General features: G+C 35.8%; 1 protein-coding gene across 1 annotated transcript in view; it reads left to right on the top strand.

The window, feature by feature from the left end:
- The window catches only part of GPR158 (G protein-coupled receptor 158), a 436,580-nt gene that overhangs the window by 287,651 nt on the left and 128,088 nt on the right, over positions 1–20,841 (top strand). Inside the window, 1 exon segment of the mRNA XM_025930720.2 lies at positions 8,645–8,713. Coding sequence (XP_025786505.2) covers positions 8,645–8,713 — 69 coding nt within the window.

Raw genomic sequence — 20,841 nt, 5'->3', positions numbered from 1 at the left:
AATATTGTGAAAGTTATATGCCAACAAATTGGACAATCTAAAGGAGATGAATAAATTCCTAGAAACATATAACCTCCCAAAATGAATCAAGAAGAAATAGAAAATTAGAAAACACCAATTACCAGCAATGAAAAAACTCCCAACAAACAAAATTCTAGGACCAGATGGTTTCACAGGTGAATTCTAGCAAGTATTTAAATTTTTTTAATGTTTATTTATTTTTGAGAGAGAGACAGAGAGAGACAGAGCATGAGTGGAAGAGGGGCAGGGAGAGAGGAAGGCACAGAATCCAAAGCAGGCTCCAGGCTCTGAGCTGTCAGCACAGAGCCAATGCAGGGCTTGAACCCACAAACCATGAGATCATGACCTGAGCTGAAGTTGGATGCTTAACCAACTGAGCCATCCAAGCACCCTTCTAGAAAACATTTAAAGAAGAGTTACTATCTATTCTTCTCAAATTATTTATAAAACTAGAAGAGGAAGGAAAGCTTCCAGATTCCTTCAACAAGCCAACATTACCCTGATACCAAAACAAGATAAAGACACTACATACATACATACATACATACATACATACGTAGGAGACAGAGAGAGAGAGAGAAATACAAGGCAATATCTCTGATGACCATAGGTGCAGAAATCCTCAACAAAATACTAGCAAACTGAATCTAACAATACATCAAAAAAATCACTCAGCACAATCAAGTAGTATTTATTCTTGGGGTGCAAGAGTGTTTCAATGTTGGCAAATCAATGTTATGCATCACATTTATAAGAAAGGTGATAAAGACCATATGATCATTTCAGTAGGTGCAGAAAAAGCATTTGACAAAGTACAAAGCATTTGACAAATTTGACAAAGATTCATGTTAAAAAATGTCAACAAAGTAGGTTTAGAGAGAACATACTTTAACATAATAGAGGCCACATATGAAAACCACTAACATTGTACTCAATGCTAAAAAACTGAGAGCTTTTCCTGAGATCAGAAACAAAACAAGGATGTCCACTCTCACCACTTTTATTCAACTTAGTACTGGAATTCCTAGCCACAACAAGACAACAAAAAAGAATAAAGCACACCCAAATTGGTAAGGAGGAAGTAAAACTTTCACTTTTTGCAGGTGATATGATACTATATATCAAAAACTCTAAAGACTCCACCAAAATATACTAGAACTGATAAGTAAATTCAGTAAAGTCGCAGGATACATAATGAATATATAGAAATCTGTTGCATTTATAGATACAAATAATGAAGTAGCATAAGGAAAAATTAAGAAAACAATCCCATTTATAATTACACCAAAAATAATAAAATAATTAGGAATAAACTTAACCAAGGAGGGGAAAGACATGTACTATAAAAACTAAAACCATTGATTAAAGAAATTGAAGATGAAACATACAAACAGAAAAATACTCCATGCTTACGGATTGGGAGAACCAATATTATGACAATGCCTATACTAGCCATAGAAATCTACAGATTCAATGCAACCCCTATCAAAGTACCAACAGCAGTTTTCACAGAACTAGAAGAAATAATCCGAAAATCCAATAGCCAAAGCAATCTTGAAAAAGAGCAAAACTGGAGGTATCACAATCCTGGATTTCAAGATGTACTACAGAGGTATAGTAATCAAAACAGTATGGTAGTGTCACAAAATAGACACACAGATCAATAGAACAGAATACAGAGCTCAGAAATAAACCTATGCTTTTATGATCAATTAATCTATGACAGAGTGGGAAAGAATATACAATAAGAAAAATACATTCTCTTCAATAAACAATGAGAAACTGAGAATGAAGCTGAACTATTTTCTTGCACCATGCACAAAAATGAACTGAAATGGCTTATAGACCTAAATATGAGACCTGAAAGCATAAAACTAGAAGAAGGCAAAGGCAGTAATCTCTTTGACATGAGCCATAAAAACATTTCTCTAGATATGTCTCCTTTGACAAGGGAAATAAAAACAAAATTAAAATGTTGGGACTGCACCAAAAAAAAAAAAAAAAAAAAAGCTATTGTAGAGGAAGAGCTATTGTACAGCAGAGGAAGCCATCAACAAAACAAAAAGACAGCCTACTGAATAGGGGAAGATATTTGCAAATGATATATCTGATAATGGGTTAATATCCTAAATATATAAGTAATTTATACAACTCAATACTAAAAAATAAAACCATCCAATTAAAAAATGGGCAGGGGCCTGAATAGGCATTTTTCCAAAGAAGACATACAGGTAGCCAACAGACACATGAAAAGATGCTCAGCATCACTCATCATCAGGGAAATGCAAATCAAAACCACAATGAGATACTACTTTACACCTTTCAGAATAGCTAAAATCAAAACCACAAGAAATGACAGGTGTCAGTGAAGATGTAGAGAAAAAGGAACCCTTGCTCACTCTTGGTGTAATGTAAATTGGTGCAACAATTGTGAAAACAGTATGGGAGTTCCTCAAAAAACTAAAAATAGAATTACCACATGATCCAGTAATTCCACTATTGGGTATTTACCAAAAGAAAATGAAAACATGAATTTGAAAAGATATATGCACCCCAATGTTTCTTGCAGAATTACTTACCATCACCAAGATATAGAATCAACCCAGATGTCCATCAGTAGAGGAATGGATCAAGACAAAGTGGTGTGTATGTGTGTGCATATATATACAACGTACTACTACTCAGGCATAAAAAAGAATGAAATGTTACCATTTCCAGCAACATTGATGGATGTAGAGGGTATAATGCTAAGTGAAGACAGTCAGAGAAAGGCACATAGCATATGATTTCACACATATATGGAATTTAGGAAACAAAACAAAAAAGAGAAAGAAAAACAGACTTTTAAATATAGAAGGAGTGGTTGCCTAAAGGGAGGTAGGTAGGAGGGATGGGTGAAATGGGTGAAGGTGATTAAGAGTATATATATCATGATGAGCACTGAGTAATGTATAGAAGTGTTGAATCATTATATCACATACCTGAAACTAATATAACACTATATGTTAATTATGCTTGAATGCAGAATTAAAAATAATTAAAATAAAACTCTCTGGATTGCTTTGATTTCACTTTACCCATCTCTGTCCTGAACATATCCTTCTGCTTTTTTTGTACCTTTTTTATTGCTGATAATTTTTTTTTGGAAAAAATAATACTGATTTGAACCGACCCCATTTTCGGCAATTGTTCCTTGACAAATTTTTCTAAATCTGAATGGTTTTTCAATATTTAACCACAGATTTTTGTTTAAGTTTATTTATTTATTTTGAGAGAGCGCGCAGCACACACGCACACACACACAAGTGGGGAAGGGGCAGAGAGAGAGAGAGAGAGAGAGAGAGAGAATTCCAAGCAGTCTCCATGTTGTCAGTGAAGAGCTCAATGGGGGACTCAATCTCATGAACTATGAGATCTTGAACTGAACCAAAAGCAAGAGTCAGAGACTTAACCAACTGAGCCACCCAGGTGCCCCTCATCACAGATTTTCTTAAGAGAAACTAATTGCATATAGTCTGCCAAACTGGGTGTAGTCTGTTCTCATTTATTAATATCACTGTAAATAAATTATTGAAAAACAGTGTCCTCATATCTCTCAATGTCAGGTTTCTTTTCAGGACCACTTTTACATTTTGCTTTCAGTTTATTATTGTGTAACTATTTCATCAGGTGTTTATTTGTAATCTCCCAGTCTGTGGATTTTTTTATAGAAATAGAAGAAGTCCGTTCTCCTTGCTATCACAGCTAATTCTTTTTGTAAATAATATAGATTTATAGTCTTGGTTTATAATCCAAACTTATGCCAGTTCTTTCTCTTCAGAATCTAATTCTGTTGCTTTATTGTAGTTTCATTTTGCCTTCTGAGGTACAGCTGTGTAAAAATACCTTCATGCTCAGAGGTTCCTTTTGTAATAGAAAGAAACTTTAATTACTACCAGGCTAAAGAAATCAGCCATAATTCAAAATAGCTGCACTGTTTTAGTAAGATATACATTAATTTCCCCAGTGGCTAAAAATGTTTTAAAAATATAAATGAAGTAGTTAGTCCTTGTAGGATTAAGGAAATAATGACAAAGCATTTTAATTGTTTTTTAAAAAATTCAGACTTCAGCATTCTTGTCGCCTTATTACTTCCAGTGACCTAGCTTCCTTTGGGTGCCTACCTCATGGGCAAATCTTGTGGCGATTGCAATTGTGGTTCATTTTACATCTCTCTACTTTGCATCCAAGGATTATGAAATTTAGAAATTGACTTTGACGTAATTCGGTAAGATTGGTATCATACTATGAGCTCTTTTCTTTAGTATATAAGTTTGATATCTGTTACAAACCTTCATAAGTCAGTTCAGAAAGTTTAAGAAATGGAGCAGGTGGGATGAAGTAGAGTGAAGTGGAATCTGTACACCTCTCTTGTAAACTCTGGAATTATATTCATTAGGCATTATAGATCCTAAAGGAGAGACTTAGGCTCAGTGATAACTCCCCCAGCTTTATATTCACCTGTAAGTATCATAAAAATACTGTTTGATAATTTTATGCAGGAAGTTGGTACTGAATAAAATCTTTTTAAGTAGATATTAGTTAGGAAGGGCTTCATTTAGGCCCTATGGTATATTATGATGCCTGATGGTGGAATTTTCTAATAACTTGAAATGACACATTTTAGATTTCTTTTCTTTAATTTTACTTATTAAATTATTAAAATTCATATTACACAGCAATGCATGACTAAATCTCCAAAGAAATTAAAATGTTTTTGAAAAAGTTGATCTATACCCAAATCTATCCACTTCTCCAGAAAAAAAAAAAAACAAAACATTGTTATCAGCTTGGTATGTATCCTCCAGATCTGTATTTGGTATATTTAAATATATCTGGAAAATATATGGTATTGATTTGTGTGTTAGTGTTTTATATAAATATTGTGTTGTAATTGTTGATCATCTTTCAATAAAGTTTTCTAAGAGTTTTGCAGTTAGCAATTCTGGTGGAAAGGGTTTCATACCACCATTTCTATCTCGGGCACAACTGTGAAGGAGTTGAAATTTTTCTTTGGGTTCTGTTATTCTGCTCATCATCTCTCTTGTCCGTCTTCATTTTTCTTTTTTTTTTTTTTCTTTTAAGTTTTTCTACTAACTCTAGTTAGTTAACATACGGTGTAATATTAGTTTCAGGTATAAGATATAGTGATTCGACACTTCCATGTAACACCCAGTGCTCATCACAAGTGCACTCCTTAATCCCCATCACCTATTTAACCCATCCCCCCACCCGCCTCCTTTCCATAACCACCAGTTTGTTCTCTATAGCTAAGAGTTTGTTTCTTGGTTTGCCTCTTTCTCTTTTTTTCCCTTTTTTAATTTTATTTGTTGAATTCTACATATGAGTGAAATCATATGGTTTTTGTCTTTCACTGACTTATTTTGCTTACAAAACGCTCTCTAGTTCTGTCCATGTCGTTGTAAACGGCAAGATTTCACTCTTTTTTTTTTTTTTGAATGTTTATTTATTTTTGGGACAGAGAGAGACAGAGCATGAACGGGGGAGGGGCAGAGAGAGAGGGAGACACAGAATCGGAAACAGGCTCCAGGCTCCGAGCCATCAACCCAGAGCCCGACGCGGGGCTCGAACTCGAGGACCGCGAGATCGTGACCTGGTTGAAGTCGGACGCTCAACCGACTGCGCCACCCAGGCGCCCCGAGATTTCACTCTTTTTAATGGCTGAGTAGTATTCCAGTGTGTGTGTGTGTGTGTGTGTGTGTGTGTGTATTACATCTTCTTTATCCATTCATTAATCAATGGACATTTAGGCTGTTTCCATAATTTGGCTATTGTAAATAATGCTGCTGTAAACACTGAGGTGCATGTATCCCTTTGAAATAGTGTGTTTTTGTTTTGTTTTATTTTATTTTTGTATTATTTAGTTAAATATCTAGTACTGACATTGCTGGATCATAGGGTAGTTCTACTTTTAACTTTTTGAGGAAACTCCACACTGTTTTCCAGAGTAACTGCACTGTCTTCATTTTTCAATCCTCCTCTCTCCTTCCTCATCCTATCACTTAGATTCTAAGAAAATATTTCTGTTCTTTGCTTTGAACTTAAGTCAACATATTACTTACAACACTAGTATATTAATTCTTGGCACCAGGTATAAAATAAAAGGGTTTGTTCTAGATCAAAGAACTTCCAGTACCAAGACAACGGGGAAATTTTTTAGGGAGCATGAGGTTTCTTTTTTTGTCCCTGAAGACCCACCTATTAGCTACCTATTCGTTCTGTGAAGCCATGAAGCCAACTCAGCCCAAGAATATTTTGAAGAGAAAAGTACACATTATGGAGTCCCTGGGGGGCTCAGTCAGTTAAGCTGTCCAATTCTAGACTTCAGCCCAGGTCATGATCTCAAGGTCCTGAGATCAAGCCCCACACTGGGCTCCAGGGTGGGTATGGGGCCTACTTAGGATTTTGCTCTCCCATTGCCCCTGCCCTGCGCACACATTCTCTCTCTCTCTCTCTCTCTCTCTCTCTCTCTCTCTCTCTCTCTCTGAAAAAAAAAGGAAGGAAAGGGCACATTTTCTTTTTTTTATCTTTATCTTTTTTTTTTAATATATGAAATTTATTGTCAAATTGGTTTCCATACAACACCCAGTGCTCATCCCAAAAGATGCCCTCTTCAATACCCATCACCCACGCTCCCCTCCCTCCCACCCCCCATCAGCCCTCAGTTTGTTCTCAGTTTTTAAGAGTCTCTTATGCTTTGGCTCTCTCCCACTCTAACCTCTCTTTTTTTTTCCTTCCCCTCCCCCACGGGTTCCTATTAAATTTCTCAGGATCCACATAAGAGTGAAAACATATGGTATCTGTCTTTCTCTGTATGGCTTATTTCACTTAGCATAACACTCTCCAGTTCCGTCCACGTTGCTACAAAGGGCCATATTTCATTGTTTCTCATTGCCACATAGTACTCCATTGTGTATATAAACCACAATTTCTTTATCCATTCATCAGTTGATGGACATTTAGGCTCTTTCCATAATTTGGTTATTATTGAGAGTGCTGAAAGAGCACATTTTCAATAGGCTTTTCATTTGGTTATGGAACCTCTTTTTGGAGTTCCAATTAATAATTTGAAATTATAGCCTCCTCTGCTCAGCCAGGAGCTAGGCAGTGAAGGGCTAAGAAGATTGCTCAACATTACCAAATGAAAAGGAAACAGGTTATTTACTGTAAGAATATATGCACCACTACCACTGCTATGTGGTAATAATGGTCGTAACATAGCTAAGAAACTACTGGCTCTAAAAATAAAAAAAAACTCTTGGGTTCTCGACCCCCACTTTTAGCTTTTCTGGGGCCATTTGGATCCCAAGCATGAAAAAAAAAATTCACTGCTACTTATATCTGTTTCTGTGGATTTCAAATTAATCATCCTGGTGCTGTTTTTTACTTTGAAGACTGCATACCTACTTACTAAGTATCAGACATAATAGTAGCCATTATGTATACTTCATATTTTATTAAACTCAGATTTAATAAGGTTAAGATTAGGATACACATTTTATGGGTGAAGACATTGATGTTCAAGGTTGCCTAACTCACAGGGATTATTTCATAATTCAAACTGAGATGAAGATAACTCCAATGTCTGTCCTTTCCGTTAAGCTTTGCAACTTCTTTTCCTATCCTTTTTTTAAAAAAAATATTGCATTGATTGTTTTATAAGCAGTCTTGTATAATGTTCTGGACTCTCGCTCTTAGTGTCATCTTTTTGTGAAGTTTAAAAAATAGTACTCATAATTAGGTATTTATGTAATTTGCAATCTTAGAAATTCTACCAGCCAAAACCCACTTAAAGGCTTGCTGATAGAAATTTTCTTTTCACTTAAAAGCATCTGGTAGCTAAAATAAAGACCAATAGTGAGCAGCCACTTGAATAATCAAGTCTGTTCACTGTCTAAACTTGTTTCTCCATTGCAAATTCTTAGATTAATGAAAGCCTTGAGTTCTTTGAGGGATTACATAAAGTATTCCTCTGTGTCTAACAATGTCCTAGCAGCAGTGTTTTGAAGAGATATTATAATTTCCTGTTTCTGGCTGTCATTTATCTGACATTGTTTTAATGTAATGGACTCTTGTGGCTTGGGTTTTCAACTTCTTTTTGTTGTTGCAAAATCTGTTGCTACTATTTCAAATTATTTTCCTGTGAAGATACTATGTTTGCACCACGTATAATTTTTTATATATTTCACGTTGCATTTAGTGATTGATGTTTCAGAAATACAAGCAAGATGTTTTGTGTCTGTGTATTTCTTGGATTGAAAGCATCTTCTAGTGTTCTCAGCTGCTCATTTTGCTCATGGATTAAAATTTTAGGGGACAAAATTCCATAAAGCCACTGGCAATATCATTAAATCCACCACCACCTTTATAGTCAGTCTTTTCGCATGTTTCAGTTAAGGTCTCTTGTCTGAAATACTAGCCATTTTTCATTCACTGGTTGAGGCATTGTCACAATAGGTAAGCTCTTCCATTGCTAGGAATGTAAATTAACAATGCCTTTTTCTTTTTTCTTTCTTTCTTTCTTTCTTTCTTTCTTTCTTTCTTTCTTTCTTTCTTTTTTTAGAGCATCAGGGCATCGGGCCTTATTCTGTTGGAAACAATTCTTTTTGGGTCTCTGCTTCTATATTTTCCGGTAAGTAACATAATTGTATTTTAAAAATAGCCATTTATTTTATTTTGCTCAGGCAGTAATATAAATATAAATGAGTAATGTATTATATATGTAAACAGTTATATATATCATATATGCATACATATGTATCATATATATCATATATATGTATATATGTATGCATATATACATATATATGATACATATGATATATATAACTGTTAACACATATATTACTAGTTTATAATTCTTTATATACACACTTGTTTATATACACACATACATATATATAAATACATATATATGTATATATGATATATATAACTATTCACATATATATAATATATGATGTATATAACTGTTCACATATATGATGTTACTTGCTTATATATATATGTTTATGTACACATATCTTTATATTTATATAATAAATAAAGTGTAAAGTGGAGCTAATCATACTTTTGTTCTGAAATTTGTGAGTATGGGGTTAACTGCTTAAGTGAGCTAACTTGTCAAGGTATGATTGGTATGTATGCTTACCATAAACATATAGATATTGGTTTTCTTCTTCTTCCCCCTCTACTTGAATCGAACCATGAGACATACCAAAAACTTCATGCTGAAAAATTCTAAATGGTTACATAGAAAAATAAACAAAATGAATGTATGTGTGGTATTGGTGGCATAGATAATCCTAGTAGACTCTTCCTATCACACTAGTAACCTGTCTGTAACCAGAAGGTAAGTACCGATTTTACTAATTCAGTTCAACCAACTTGTATTCAGCAGTTACTACATGTCAAGTACTATGCTAATCGGGGAATATTTTGTGAGTGACAAAAATTTGATTTCTTCTCTCAGGAAGCTTACAATGTATAGAATGAGATGAGTAAGTATAGACAATTATAATTGAAAAAAAAAACTAAGGTGCTGTGGAGGCAGGATGCTGTGGAGACACTTGGAAGAGACAACTAACCAGGTCTAGGGAATAAAATATCACTTGACTGAGATCTGAAAGATCAGTAGAAGTTAGAGAAGGAAAAGGTAGGGCTTCCATGGCCTCATGTTCTTTTTGGTTTTCCTCTTACCTTACTAATTGCTCCATTTCAGCCTAATTTGCTAATTCTTAATCTTCTTTCCTACCGCTTGATACTTGAGTGCCTCAGAGTTCAGTCCTTATAGAGCTTTTCATAGTCTACATACTCCCTTGGTGATCTCATCTAGCCTCAAAGTATTTAAAAATACTATTTATATACAATGACTCTCAAGTTTATATCTCTAGCTTAAACCTTTCCCCTGAGCTCCAAACTCATATTCAACTGCTTACTCTGCAATACATTTGAGGGTCTACCAGAATTCCCTGTCATGCTCTGAACTGAGATACTTGATCTCTCTCACCCCCAAAGTCAGTCTCCCTATCTCCATTGATGACAACTCTCTCCCTCTCATTACTCAGGCTAAAACTTTGGAGTCATTCTTGACAACTTTATTTTTCTTACATCCATCAGAAATCCTTCAAAACATACCAAGAACCCAGCCACTCCCCTGTCTCAGTCAGTCACTGCTGTCATCCTGGTGTCTAAACCACTATCAGTCTCTTCCAGATTTTTGTTATAGTCTCTCCCTGGTCTCTATGAGTCCCCATTTTACTTAAAGTAGAAGCCAAAATCCTTGGAATGGGCAACAAATTATAACATTGCCTGCTCCATTATCCCATTTTTTTATCCTCTGCCTTCACTCAGTGTTTATAAGGGTTCTTAATCTATTCAGGTTTTCTACTTCTTGAATTATATTTTCTCTTAAGATAGAATTTATTTGGGTATAATCATTTTAATTTTTCCATGAAATCATCTCTTTTACTGAAGTTGTCTGATTTACTAGCATGGAGTTATGCACAGTAATTAATAGAAGCAATATAATATAAAGAGTCTTTATCATGCCTGGGACTGTAAATGGAAAGTTGTACATGGTAACATTTTGTCTTCCCTGTAGAACTACCAGAAAGATGTTTAACCAAAGTTATAGAATCACCCAATTAGGACTAAAAGACTGAAATGACTTCACTAATCTGAATAAAAATTATCTGAATATCTGCAGCTGCAGTCACCATCATCTTTTTCCTAAACCTCTGCTATTTTAAGATACATTTTCTATCCAGTAGCCAGAGGAATATTTTAAAATATAACATCTAATTTTTCACTACTTTGATAGCTAGCTTCCCACTGTTCTTACAATAAAGATCAAAACCCTTGATACGGTTTATGATGTGTATAGTGTGGTGCTTGCCCACCTCCTCAGCCTCATCCAATACCATTTATCTTCTCACTTTCTGCACCCAGCTACTCTGACCTTCTTTCAGTTTATAAATGATACATAATCTCTCTCATGGTAGGTGTAATAATAGCTACCCCAAAATGGCCACCATCCTGAACCTATAAATATGTTACTTTATGTGGAAAATGGGAATTTGCAGATGTGGTTAAATAAAGGACTAAATAAAGATAAGGAGATTATCCTGGATTATCTAGATGGGCCCAAGGGTCCTCAATGATAATGCGAAGCAGAAGAGAGAGAACCAAGATGGTATCATGAAAAATGATTGGACTGGCTATTGCTGCCTTTGAAGATGGATAAAAGAAGCCACAAGCCAACGGATGCAGACAGCCTCTAGAAGCTGGAAAAGGCAAGGAAATAGATCCTTCCCTAGAGCCTCTTGAAGAATACCTTGATTTTATCCCTGTAAGATCCATTTTGGACTTCTGGCTTCCAGACCTGGAAGATAATGAATCTGTAGTGCTTTGGCAGGGGGGAGTTTAAATGTTTATTTATTTTTGAGAGAGAGAAAAAGATAGAGTGAGCAGCGAGGGACAGAGAGAGTGGGAGACAGAGGATCTGAAGCAGGATCCATGCTGAGAGAAGAGAGCCTGATGTGTGATATTGGGCTTAAATTCACAAACTGCAAGATCATGACCAGAGCCAAAGTCAGACACTTAAGTGACGGAGCCACCCAGATGCCCCAAATCTGTATTGTTTTAAGCCACTAAGTTTGTGGTAATATGTTATAGCAGCAATAAGAAACTAATATGCCTCTTGTCCTAGGATGTTTTTCCTTCAATTTTGAAGAGTCCTCTCTTCCTTCCCCTACCTCCATCTCACCACTTCTTCTGCCTAATTAACAACTAGTCATTCTTCAGATTTCTGCTTCTTACTTTTTTTAGGAAAGCTTTCCTTGACCCCCCAATCAGAGTCAAATTCCTTACAATAATTTCTCATGAAATCCCACTGTCTTTCTTGACAACCCCCGTTTCAGTTTGTAAGTGTACATTCACAAGTGCAATTAATTGATTAATGTCATTTTCCTGTGCAAACTCTAGTTCTTTGAGAACAAGGAGATGCTACATTTATTTTGCTCACAGCCCAGAACCTGTCACCATATCTGAAGCACAGTATATATGCAATGAATGAATGAAAAAGATTGTACTTGGATGAATTTAGAACTGTACCCTAAACTAGTGGCTATTGTCCTACTGAAGTAACTTCCAAATAGAATCTGCTTGATTGTGGAGGACTAAGAATGATAATCCTTATTAATATTACTTTAGTGCTAACAGTTAGTCAGTAAAAAAACTTTAGGGATACCTGGGTGGCTCAGTCACTTAAGCATCCAATCCTTGATTTCAGCTGAGGTCGTGATCTCAGGGTCATGGGACTGTGCCCCATGTTGGGCTTTGTGCTCAGGAGCCTGCTTAAGACCCTCTCTCTCCTTCTCCCTCTGCCCCTCCTCCCACTCACTCACACATGTGTGCATGCTCGCTCGCTCTCTCAAAAACAAAAACCAAAAACCAAAAGCATTCTTTAATGTTATTTTGAGATGTTAGCACAATTTGGCTTTATTTTTATTTATAAGGTTCATATTTATTCAAATGAAGTGGTTGTATTACTGAGCATAGGCCTGAAATCTATAAAGGAATTTTATTTATTTATTTTTTTTTTTTTTTAATTTTTTTTTCAACGTTTTTTTATTTATTTATGGGACAGACAGAGACAGAGCATGAACGGGGGAGGGGCAGAGAGAGAGGGAGACACAGAATCGGAAACAGGCTCCAGGCTCCGAGCCATCAGCCCAGAGCCTGACGCGGGGCTCGAACTCAGGGACCGTGAGATCGTGACCTGGCTGAAGTTGGACGCTTAACCGACTGCGCCACCCAGGCGCCCCTATAAAGGAATTTTAAAGCCTCTTCAATGAATGAAGTACTTTATGAAGCAAGGACATTTGAAAGAATAGTAAATTCTAGGCTAATAAATGTTCAAAGGAGTTATTAAAGACCCTTTCATTGACTGGGATACAATTTTGAAAGACATCTGATGGACCCATACCTATTGATGATTATCAGATACAGAGAAAAAGAAGGGAGAAGAATGGACATTTATAAGGAATATAGGGGTGCCTGGGTGGCTCAGTTGGTTGAGCATCATCAGACTTCTGCTCAGGTCATGTCTCACAGTTCCTGAGTTTGAGCCCCACCTCAGGCTCTCTGCTCTCAATGCGGAGCCATTTTGGATCCTCTGTCCCTCTCTCTCACTGTCCCTCCCCTGCTTGCACACATGACCTCTCTCTCTCTCTCTCAAAAATAAATAAACATTTTTAAAAAGGGAATATAATGATAGCACTTCTGCTTGATAATTTTAATATGCCTGGGACAGAATAACAGAAAAGAAGACTTACCAAACAAATAGTGTCCAACAGAAACATTACAATACCTCATCGTATTGACTTTGTGCTTAATTAGCTATCTATTTCATCTTCTATAACATGTATTTTTCTGTAAGTTCCCCAGTTTACATTGGGAGATATTAATGTATAGTTCCCAAGTTTATACTGTGTGCCTTGTGGTTTCAAATAAGTTAGTGTTAATGCTCTGAAGACAGAATGGGTCAGGTTACTTAATGAACGTTTGGATAGAACATAAGACACAGGGAAAAAAAGGAGATTAAAATATACTATTGATTGAGTCTAGAAAGGAAAGTAATTTTGTTTTAGGTGAAAGAATTGGAGAGATGATGTATCGGAAATTGATAGTAAAGGTGTTTTGTTTTTTTTTTTTTCCTACATGGGGTGTGTATATGTGCATGGATGCACATGCATAAATCATTCTTGACAAGAGAAGTAACTTGCTTATTGGGCCAGGGCTCATTGACTTCTCTGGGTTTTACAGAAATGAAGTTTATAACTTCTGGCTAGACTTTTTGATTCAGTAAATCTAGTATAGCCCAAAGGTCTAATCATTTGATGATATAAATGTGACCTATACTTTTCCTATTTGTTAAATATCTTACCTACTTTCTCTGTTCCTGGTGTGGTCTCTACCAGAATTGCTCATGAAAGTTTTGAAGGGAGTTATAGTTTATTGTTCTTTTTTTTTAAGTGTGCTTGAATAAAGGAGAGTTGTTTTCAGCAATGGGTAACTCCATGGAAGGAGGCTTTGGGTATTCACTGCTCTGCTGAGTTGTTATGCAATGAGCCTTTTCTTCTTTTTATGCTGCATATTGTTGTTCAGATTTGCAAGAATTAAGGTTATTTTTGCCTTTTCTAAGCAATCTTAGACTACAGACGATTTCATAACAATGCTTATATTGGGAAGTCCAAATTAGAGATTATCATCACTGTGCAGATGAGGACAAACCAAAATCTGACTAAATTTAGCACTGTTATAATTGGATAGCAGAGAGCAAAAGCATTTAAAACATTTTCTTACAGATTCTCAAAAGAGACTCATGATTTGAAGTCCATATATTTGTGAACAAATGATTAGTCTTCATAATCACCTAAAAACTCCAATACAATTTCTAGACGAAAGAAATAAAAGAACTTTTAAAAATCAACTAAAGTATATTTAACCTATTAAATTACATAAAAATGACATTTTACCAATTGGTAAAACATAATAAGTGATATGGAGTCTAGAAGTTCATTTTTGACTTGAGTAAACCAACAGTTTCAGCTAATAAGGTGAATTTTTTCTGGTAACCTTGATTAGCTATTTGGTTGGCTGATGTGCCTTTTTATAAAGCACACTCATACTTGTATAAATAAATAGTAATTTTCACGTTGTTTCCCTACCCCACCCCAGGCCCTATAATAAAGAGCTAAAAAATATTAGGAAAGGAAGAAATATCAGATACAACTTAGTCTTTATTCATCCTATATTTTGCAAATGAAAGGACAGGCTGAGAGAAACTATAACTTATCCAACTAAGTAGTGAGAGAGCCCAGAATAGAATCTAGTCTCCTGACTCCTTTCACTCTGTGATGCTACCTGTGGTAGTGGGTGTGAATATGAGGTTGAGATCACATTAGACCAGGTAATCAAGGACACCCATGTTCTACCTTCTGATCAGTCACCTTTCCATATTAGGTCTCCAAGGAAATAAAAGGCAAGAAGATAAAACAGGGAACCAATTTAAAATAGCTTAAGTTCTGGCTGTAAGAACCCATGTAAAACTCCTGTGAGCTTGGATGGACCATGTTATTGAATCATATGAACTTTCTGATTCTAAGACATTTGACTTACAAAAATGGCTACTTTATATTTAACCTGGCAAATAACCCTATAGACCATGTCAGTTTGGTTTCAGTGGCACAGAACCTAAGAGGTATCAAAGATTGCTTTTTTAATTGATCAACCCAAAGACTAAAACTAAAACTCAGATTTTGTTTTCCTTCTAGTATAAAGTACACACAACATTCAAAAGCAGAGGGAAAACAAGACAGTATTGCTCTGAGCATAGAGCTTCAAAGGAGAGAAATAAAGGAGAGACAGTTGAAATCAGGGAGGGAGAGTGAGAATGTGATCATGAGAATATACAGCTAGAGCAGCTGAGCATATTGTTGTTGTTAGTATTATTATTATTTCCATTATTATTTATTTTAAAGCTCAAATTAACCTAAATAAGGCCAGTGAGAGCCCCTTGAAGCTGGCTCCTGCATTCTTTCCATATTACCCAATTATTCTGAGCCCTTTCCTCCATTATAGTGCAACAGAAAGTACTTTCCCTAGCCCAGCCCTGGAATCAGCCTTTTCACCAAGGAGCCCTGGTTGTTTTTAGGGAGAAATGTTAGCAATTCAGTACTGAGACAGATTCAGTTCCATTGTGACAAACATAGGGTACCAAGTTCCCAATTTTACAGCTAGACCAGTGTTTCTCAAACCTCAGTTATCTAGAGGCTTTTGTAAGGAGATTTCTCCTCAGCTCAAAAATTCCATCTTTAAAACACAGTTTTTAAAGCTTATGTAGACTGCATCTTACTTGCTGTCATTTAGATCCATTTGGATGGATACCAGAGCGAAGGGGAAAAAGTAAATTGGAAAGAAAGTTAAATATTCATGAGCATAGCAGTACTATCAAGAAAACACTAGTATGGGGATAGTTGTTTCATGCCAAGGTAGCTTGAAGAGTATGGGAATAGAAGACTCTTATTTATTTATTTATTTATCTTGAGAGAGAGAGTGTGTGTGCACAGACCTGAGCTGAAATCAAGAGTCTGACGCTTAACCAACTGAGCCACTTCTTCGGGTGAATAGAAGATTCTTAATCCCAAACTACTAGTAAATTCGAGGAATATTGGTTAAAAATGTGGAGATTAAAAGGCAACAACTAGACTACCTCCTTCAAGGGAGCTGGAAGAGTTTGACACTAAGACACTTTGTTCTCTCTTTTTCTTAAGTTTATTTATTTATTTTGAGAGAGAGAGAGAAGGAGCTGGGGAGGGGCAGAGAGAGGGAGAGAGAGAATCCCAAGCATGCTTTGCACTGTCAGCACAGAGCTCACTGTGGGGCTCGAACTTAAAGAACCTATGAGATCATGACCTGAGCAGAGATCAAGAGTCCAACACTTAACCGACTGAGCCACCCAGGCGCCCATTTTGTTTTCTTTTATAGGATAGGTTAGAGGAATTGAAGACATGGCTATAAATGTCTTGGAATTCTCTGTGGTTCCATTTATCCACTTGTTCCTGTACACTTCCCTCAGCCTACCAGAGAGAAGACTGATAGTTGGAAGGTGTGGTCATCTACTTACAAAAGTCGGTAATTAATAATCTTCCTTTAGCTGAAAGAGTTTTAATAAACTGAGAGCCTTAAACCATTGAGAATTGGACCCCTGGCTTTAGTTTGTCAGTGAAAAAGCAACAGTGTTTAAATTTTTGCTAAAATAGGGGCGCCTGGGTGGCGCAGTCGGTTAAGCGTCCGACTTCAGCCAGGTCACGATCTCACGGTCCGTGAGTTCGAGCCCCGCGTCAGGCTCTGGGCTGATGGCTCAGAGCCTGGAGCCTGTTTCCGATTCTGTGTCTCCCTCTCTCTCTGCCCCTCCCCCGTTCATGCTCTGTCTCTCTCTGTCCCAAAAATAAATAAACGTTGAAAAAAAAAAATTTATAAAAAAAAAAAAAAATTTTTGCTAAAATAAATGCCAATTAGACTGTATTCTTCTTAAAAAATACTCTGTTGTTTTCGTGAAATATACTACCATTGTTTGCAAACTAAGCACAAAGAAAAAGTCACAACCAAACACAACCAAAGTTCATTATCATTCAGAAATAATCACAATGTACATTTGATCATTTAAGACATCTGTGTGTACACATTTATACATTGAAATAGAAAATGGGTGAATGGTGGAAATCAGGATATACATATATGACATTTTTAATAGAAACTTAATTGTAATCTTTATTGTTTTAACCCAAAAACTGAAGTGAAACTAAAGATATTACTGAGCTTTAGATAAATGAATCTTCACAGCAAACATTATTAGTCCTAATAGGTTTCTAAAGTTAAAAAAGACTACAAAATGTTTTAAAAGTTGGATTAATTCTTTTTCACTTATCTTATGTTTCAACTTTAAATAATATCACTTGACTTAAGCTGGGACGGCTAAGAAATCAAATTTAAATACAGTTCCTTTTGCCTCTTCCTTCCACTTTTTGATTTTTGTTAGTTAATAATCTTTGAATTGTTAGCATTTATAACATGCATATAATATGCAGTTTTAAAACTATTATCCACATAACTTATTTGGTCTCAGGTCTTTATTAAATATATTTAATATTTTCCACTAATGTCTGTAACCTGGCTTTTCATTACTCAGTTCTTTATTTTAATTTGTCCCTTGGTTTTCATTAATAGGTTTTTCATGAAGGAAAAGCTCTATAGTTCTTGAATTTTTATATGCTTGAAAATCTCTACCCAGTGTCCTTATACATGAAGAATAACTTGCTTGAGTATAAAAATTTCAAGACACACTTTGTATTGCTCAGAACTTTACATCTATCATCTGAATATTTACAGCTCTTGAAATAGCCTGATTTCTCCCTCCTGTGGATGACTTAATATTTCTGCCTACGTGCCAATAAGTCATTCTTCAGTTTTGCAATTAAATAAACTAGAAATTGCCTTGAAATTTATCATTCTGTGTTATTTTTTTTTCTTGGATCATAGTGTTTCTTTTCAATATATAGATGTAAGACCTCTTCTATTCCTGGAATTTAAATATATATACATTTAACTTGTTCCTTCTTCAGGAACAGGAATTATGTATACATTGGATTTTCTTTTCCTTTGGTATCTATAAGTGTTTCTAGTCACCTGTATATCTTTGCTGTTTTCTATTTTTCCGTGTGTGTTTCTTTTTTTTTATGTCTATTTAATTCTGAGAGAGAGAGAGACAGACAGAGCATGATCAGGGGAGGGGCAGAGAGAGACAGAGAGACAGAGGCAGAGGCAGAATCTAAAGCAGGTTCTAGGCTTCGAGCTGTCAGCACAGAGACTGACACAGGGCTGGAACCCATGAACCCTGAGAGCATGACCTGAGCTGAAGTCTGACACTTAACCAACTGAGCCACCCTCAGACGCCCCTGCTTTGTGTATTTCCATCAAGCCTTTATTCTGTGACCTTTATGCTATTCTCAGGTGTGTTTATTCTGCTTGAGTGGATTCTAATATTCTTTTAACCTCTCCACTGTTATTTTCATTTTCACTTTCTCACTTCTCCAGCTTTCTTGGAGCAATTGTATCGCTTTCTCTGTTTTTCTTATCTCTTCTTTGATTCTATTGTCTTTTTCTTTAAGATTCTTTATCAGAAGGAACATATTTTTTGTAATTTCTCTGAAGCTGTGAGAATTAATTTGAACTTGTGCCAATATTCTTGGGTAACGTCACTTTTGTTGTCCATTCTTCATATGCCTTTTTCTCCATTATTTAAACAAAGAGTATGTATGTGCTGGTTCCTTTCTGATTTTGTGTGTGTGTGTGTGTGTGTGGTACTTCTTTTTCATTGTGGTAAAATATACATAAATATAAACTTACCATTTTAATCATTTTTAATGTACAATTAAGTGGCATTAAGTACATTCACAGTGTTTTGCAGTTGTTACCACTATTTCCAGAACTTTTTCATCATCCCAAGTTAAATTTGTCCTTTTATGCCTGGCTTATTTCACTTGACGAAATATTTTCAGGGTTCACCCATGTTGTAGCATAAGTCAGAATTTCATTCCTTTTTATAGCTCAATAATATTCCATTGTATGTATAATACCACACTTTATTTACCATTATCTGTTGATAGACATTGGTTGTTGCTACCTTTTGACTATTATAAATAATGCTACTATGAACATTGGCGTGTAAGTATCTGAGGCCCATCTTTCAGTGTTTTGGGTATATACCTAGGAGTGAAATTGCTGGATCATATGGTAATTCAACTCTTAAGAAACTGCCAAGCCATTTTCTAAAGCAGCTGCAGCAGTTTATATTCCTACCAGCAACTCATGAGGACCAGTTTCTCTATGTACTTACCAGCACTTGTTACTTTGTTTTTTTTTTCTTTTTAATAGCCATACTAATGGGTATGAAATGGTATCTCATTGTGGTTTTGACTTGCTACTTTTCATATTTGAAGAAAGCAGTTTTTATAGGTAGCTATTTTATGAAGAATTAAATGGAGAGCAACAGAAGGAATAGATTGAAGCAGGCTACTTTTATTTTGAGATCACATGAAGCCACAAATTTAGGTTATATTATAATCTGAGGCTTCGCGTTCCTCTTTTACCACACTTTTTTAGCTCTGGATAATTTCCTTGGCTAGTGTGCTACTTAGGTACATCAACAAAGATGACATCTCCAAATCTCTCTCTCCAATCTGGGAAGACACTATGTTTCTATAGGAAAATTCACCAGTTCCCTTTTGGCCCTCCTATGCCAAATATTCATTCTTCAGTGAATAGATCTGTTATAATTATACTTTTAAATTGTAAGCCTTTGAAGAGTAGGACCGTGTCTGCTGCATCTACTTCCTTTATCGCACATTGAAAATTGTTGAGTTTCAACATAATTCTAACTAAAGCAACTGACACACATGCACATACACCTATATAATCGTGTGCCTGTATATCTCTGTCTACCTCTGAGTTCTCTAGAGAGAGGTAAGAAGGAATCTAGACCAATAATAGAGGCTTTAATCGTAGCCTACAAAGTCTTACGTGACCTGGCCCCACTCTCTTTGACGTCATACTCCCCTCCTCTCTGCCTCTCTCACTCTGCTGCAACAGTACTGGTTTTGATGTTCTTCCTTGAGTAGGTCTGGCATGCACCTACCCTCACAGCCTTGACATTGGCTGTTTCTTCTTCCTGGAGCAGACTTAACTGCTTAAGTTAACTTAACCCACATATATCCCTGGGTAACTCCCCATCTTCTTTAAATCTTTGCTCAAATGTCAAGCCTTCATTGAAAGAAAGTTAAGGAACTCGTTATCTTATAATAAACAGGGAGAGGTTAACTCAAAAATTAGGACATTAAAGTGAGAATAAACCACCACAATTGCAGAGAATCTCTAATGGAACCAAATGGAAACAGATTCAGCGGTGATGTGGAGGCAGAAATGTCACAGTTTGGCAGTAGACTAAGCACATAATAAATTATCCTGAAAATGCCTTAATAGCAACAAATAAGGAGATGCTTGCTCTGGCAATGATAGAGATTTTGACAGTCAGATGGGTTGAGTCAAAAGATAAGAAATTGTACCTCTGCATCAATGTCATAGCTAGCATGTTATAGCTCTCTAGTAAGAAAAAAATTATAAAAAAGGGTAAAGTAT

The sequence above is a fragment of the Puma concolor genome, chromosome B4, assembly GCF_028749965.1.
Source record: "Puma concolor isolate L17-30 chromosome B4, mPumCon1.1.hap2, whole genome shotgun sequence".
Classification (NCBI taxonomy): domain Eukaryota; kingdom Metazoa; phylum Chordata; class Mammalia; order Carnivora; family Felidae; genus Puma; species Puma concolor.
The sequence above is the reverse complement of the archived record's forward strand: the minus strand, read 5'-3'. Positions and strand labels throughout refer to the sequence as shown.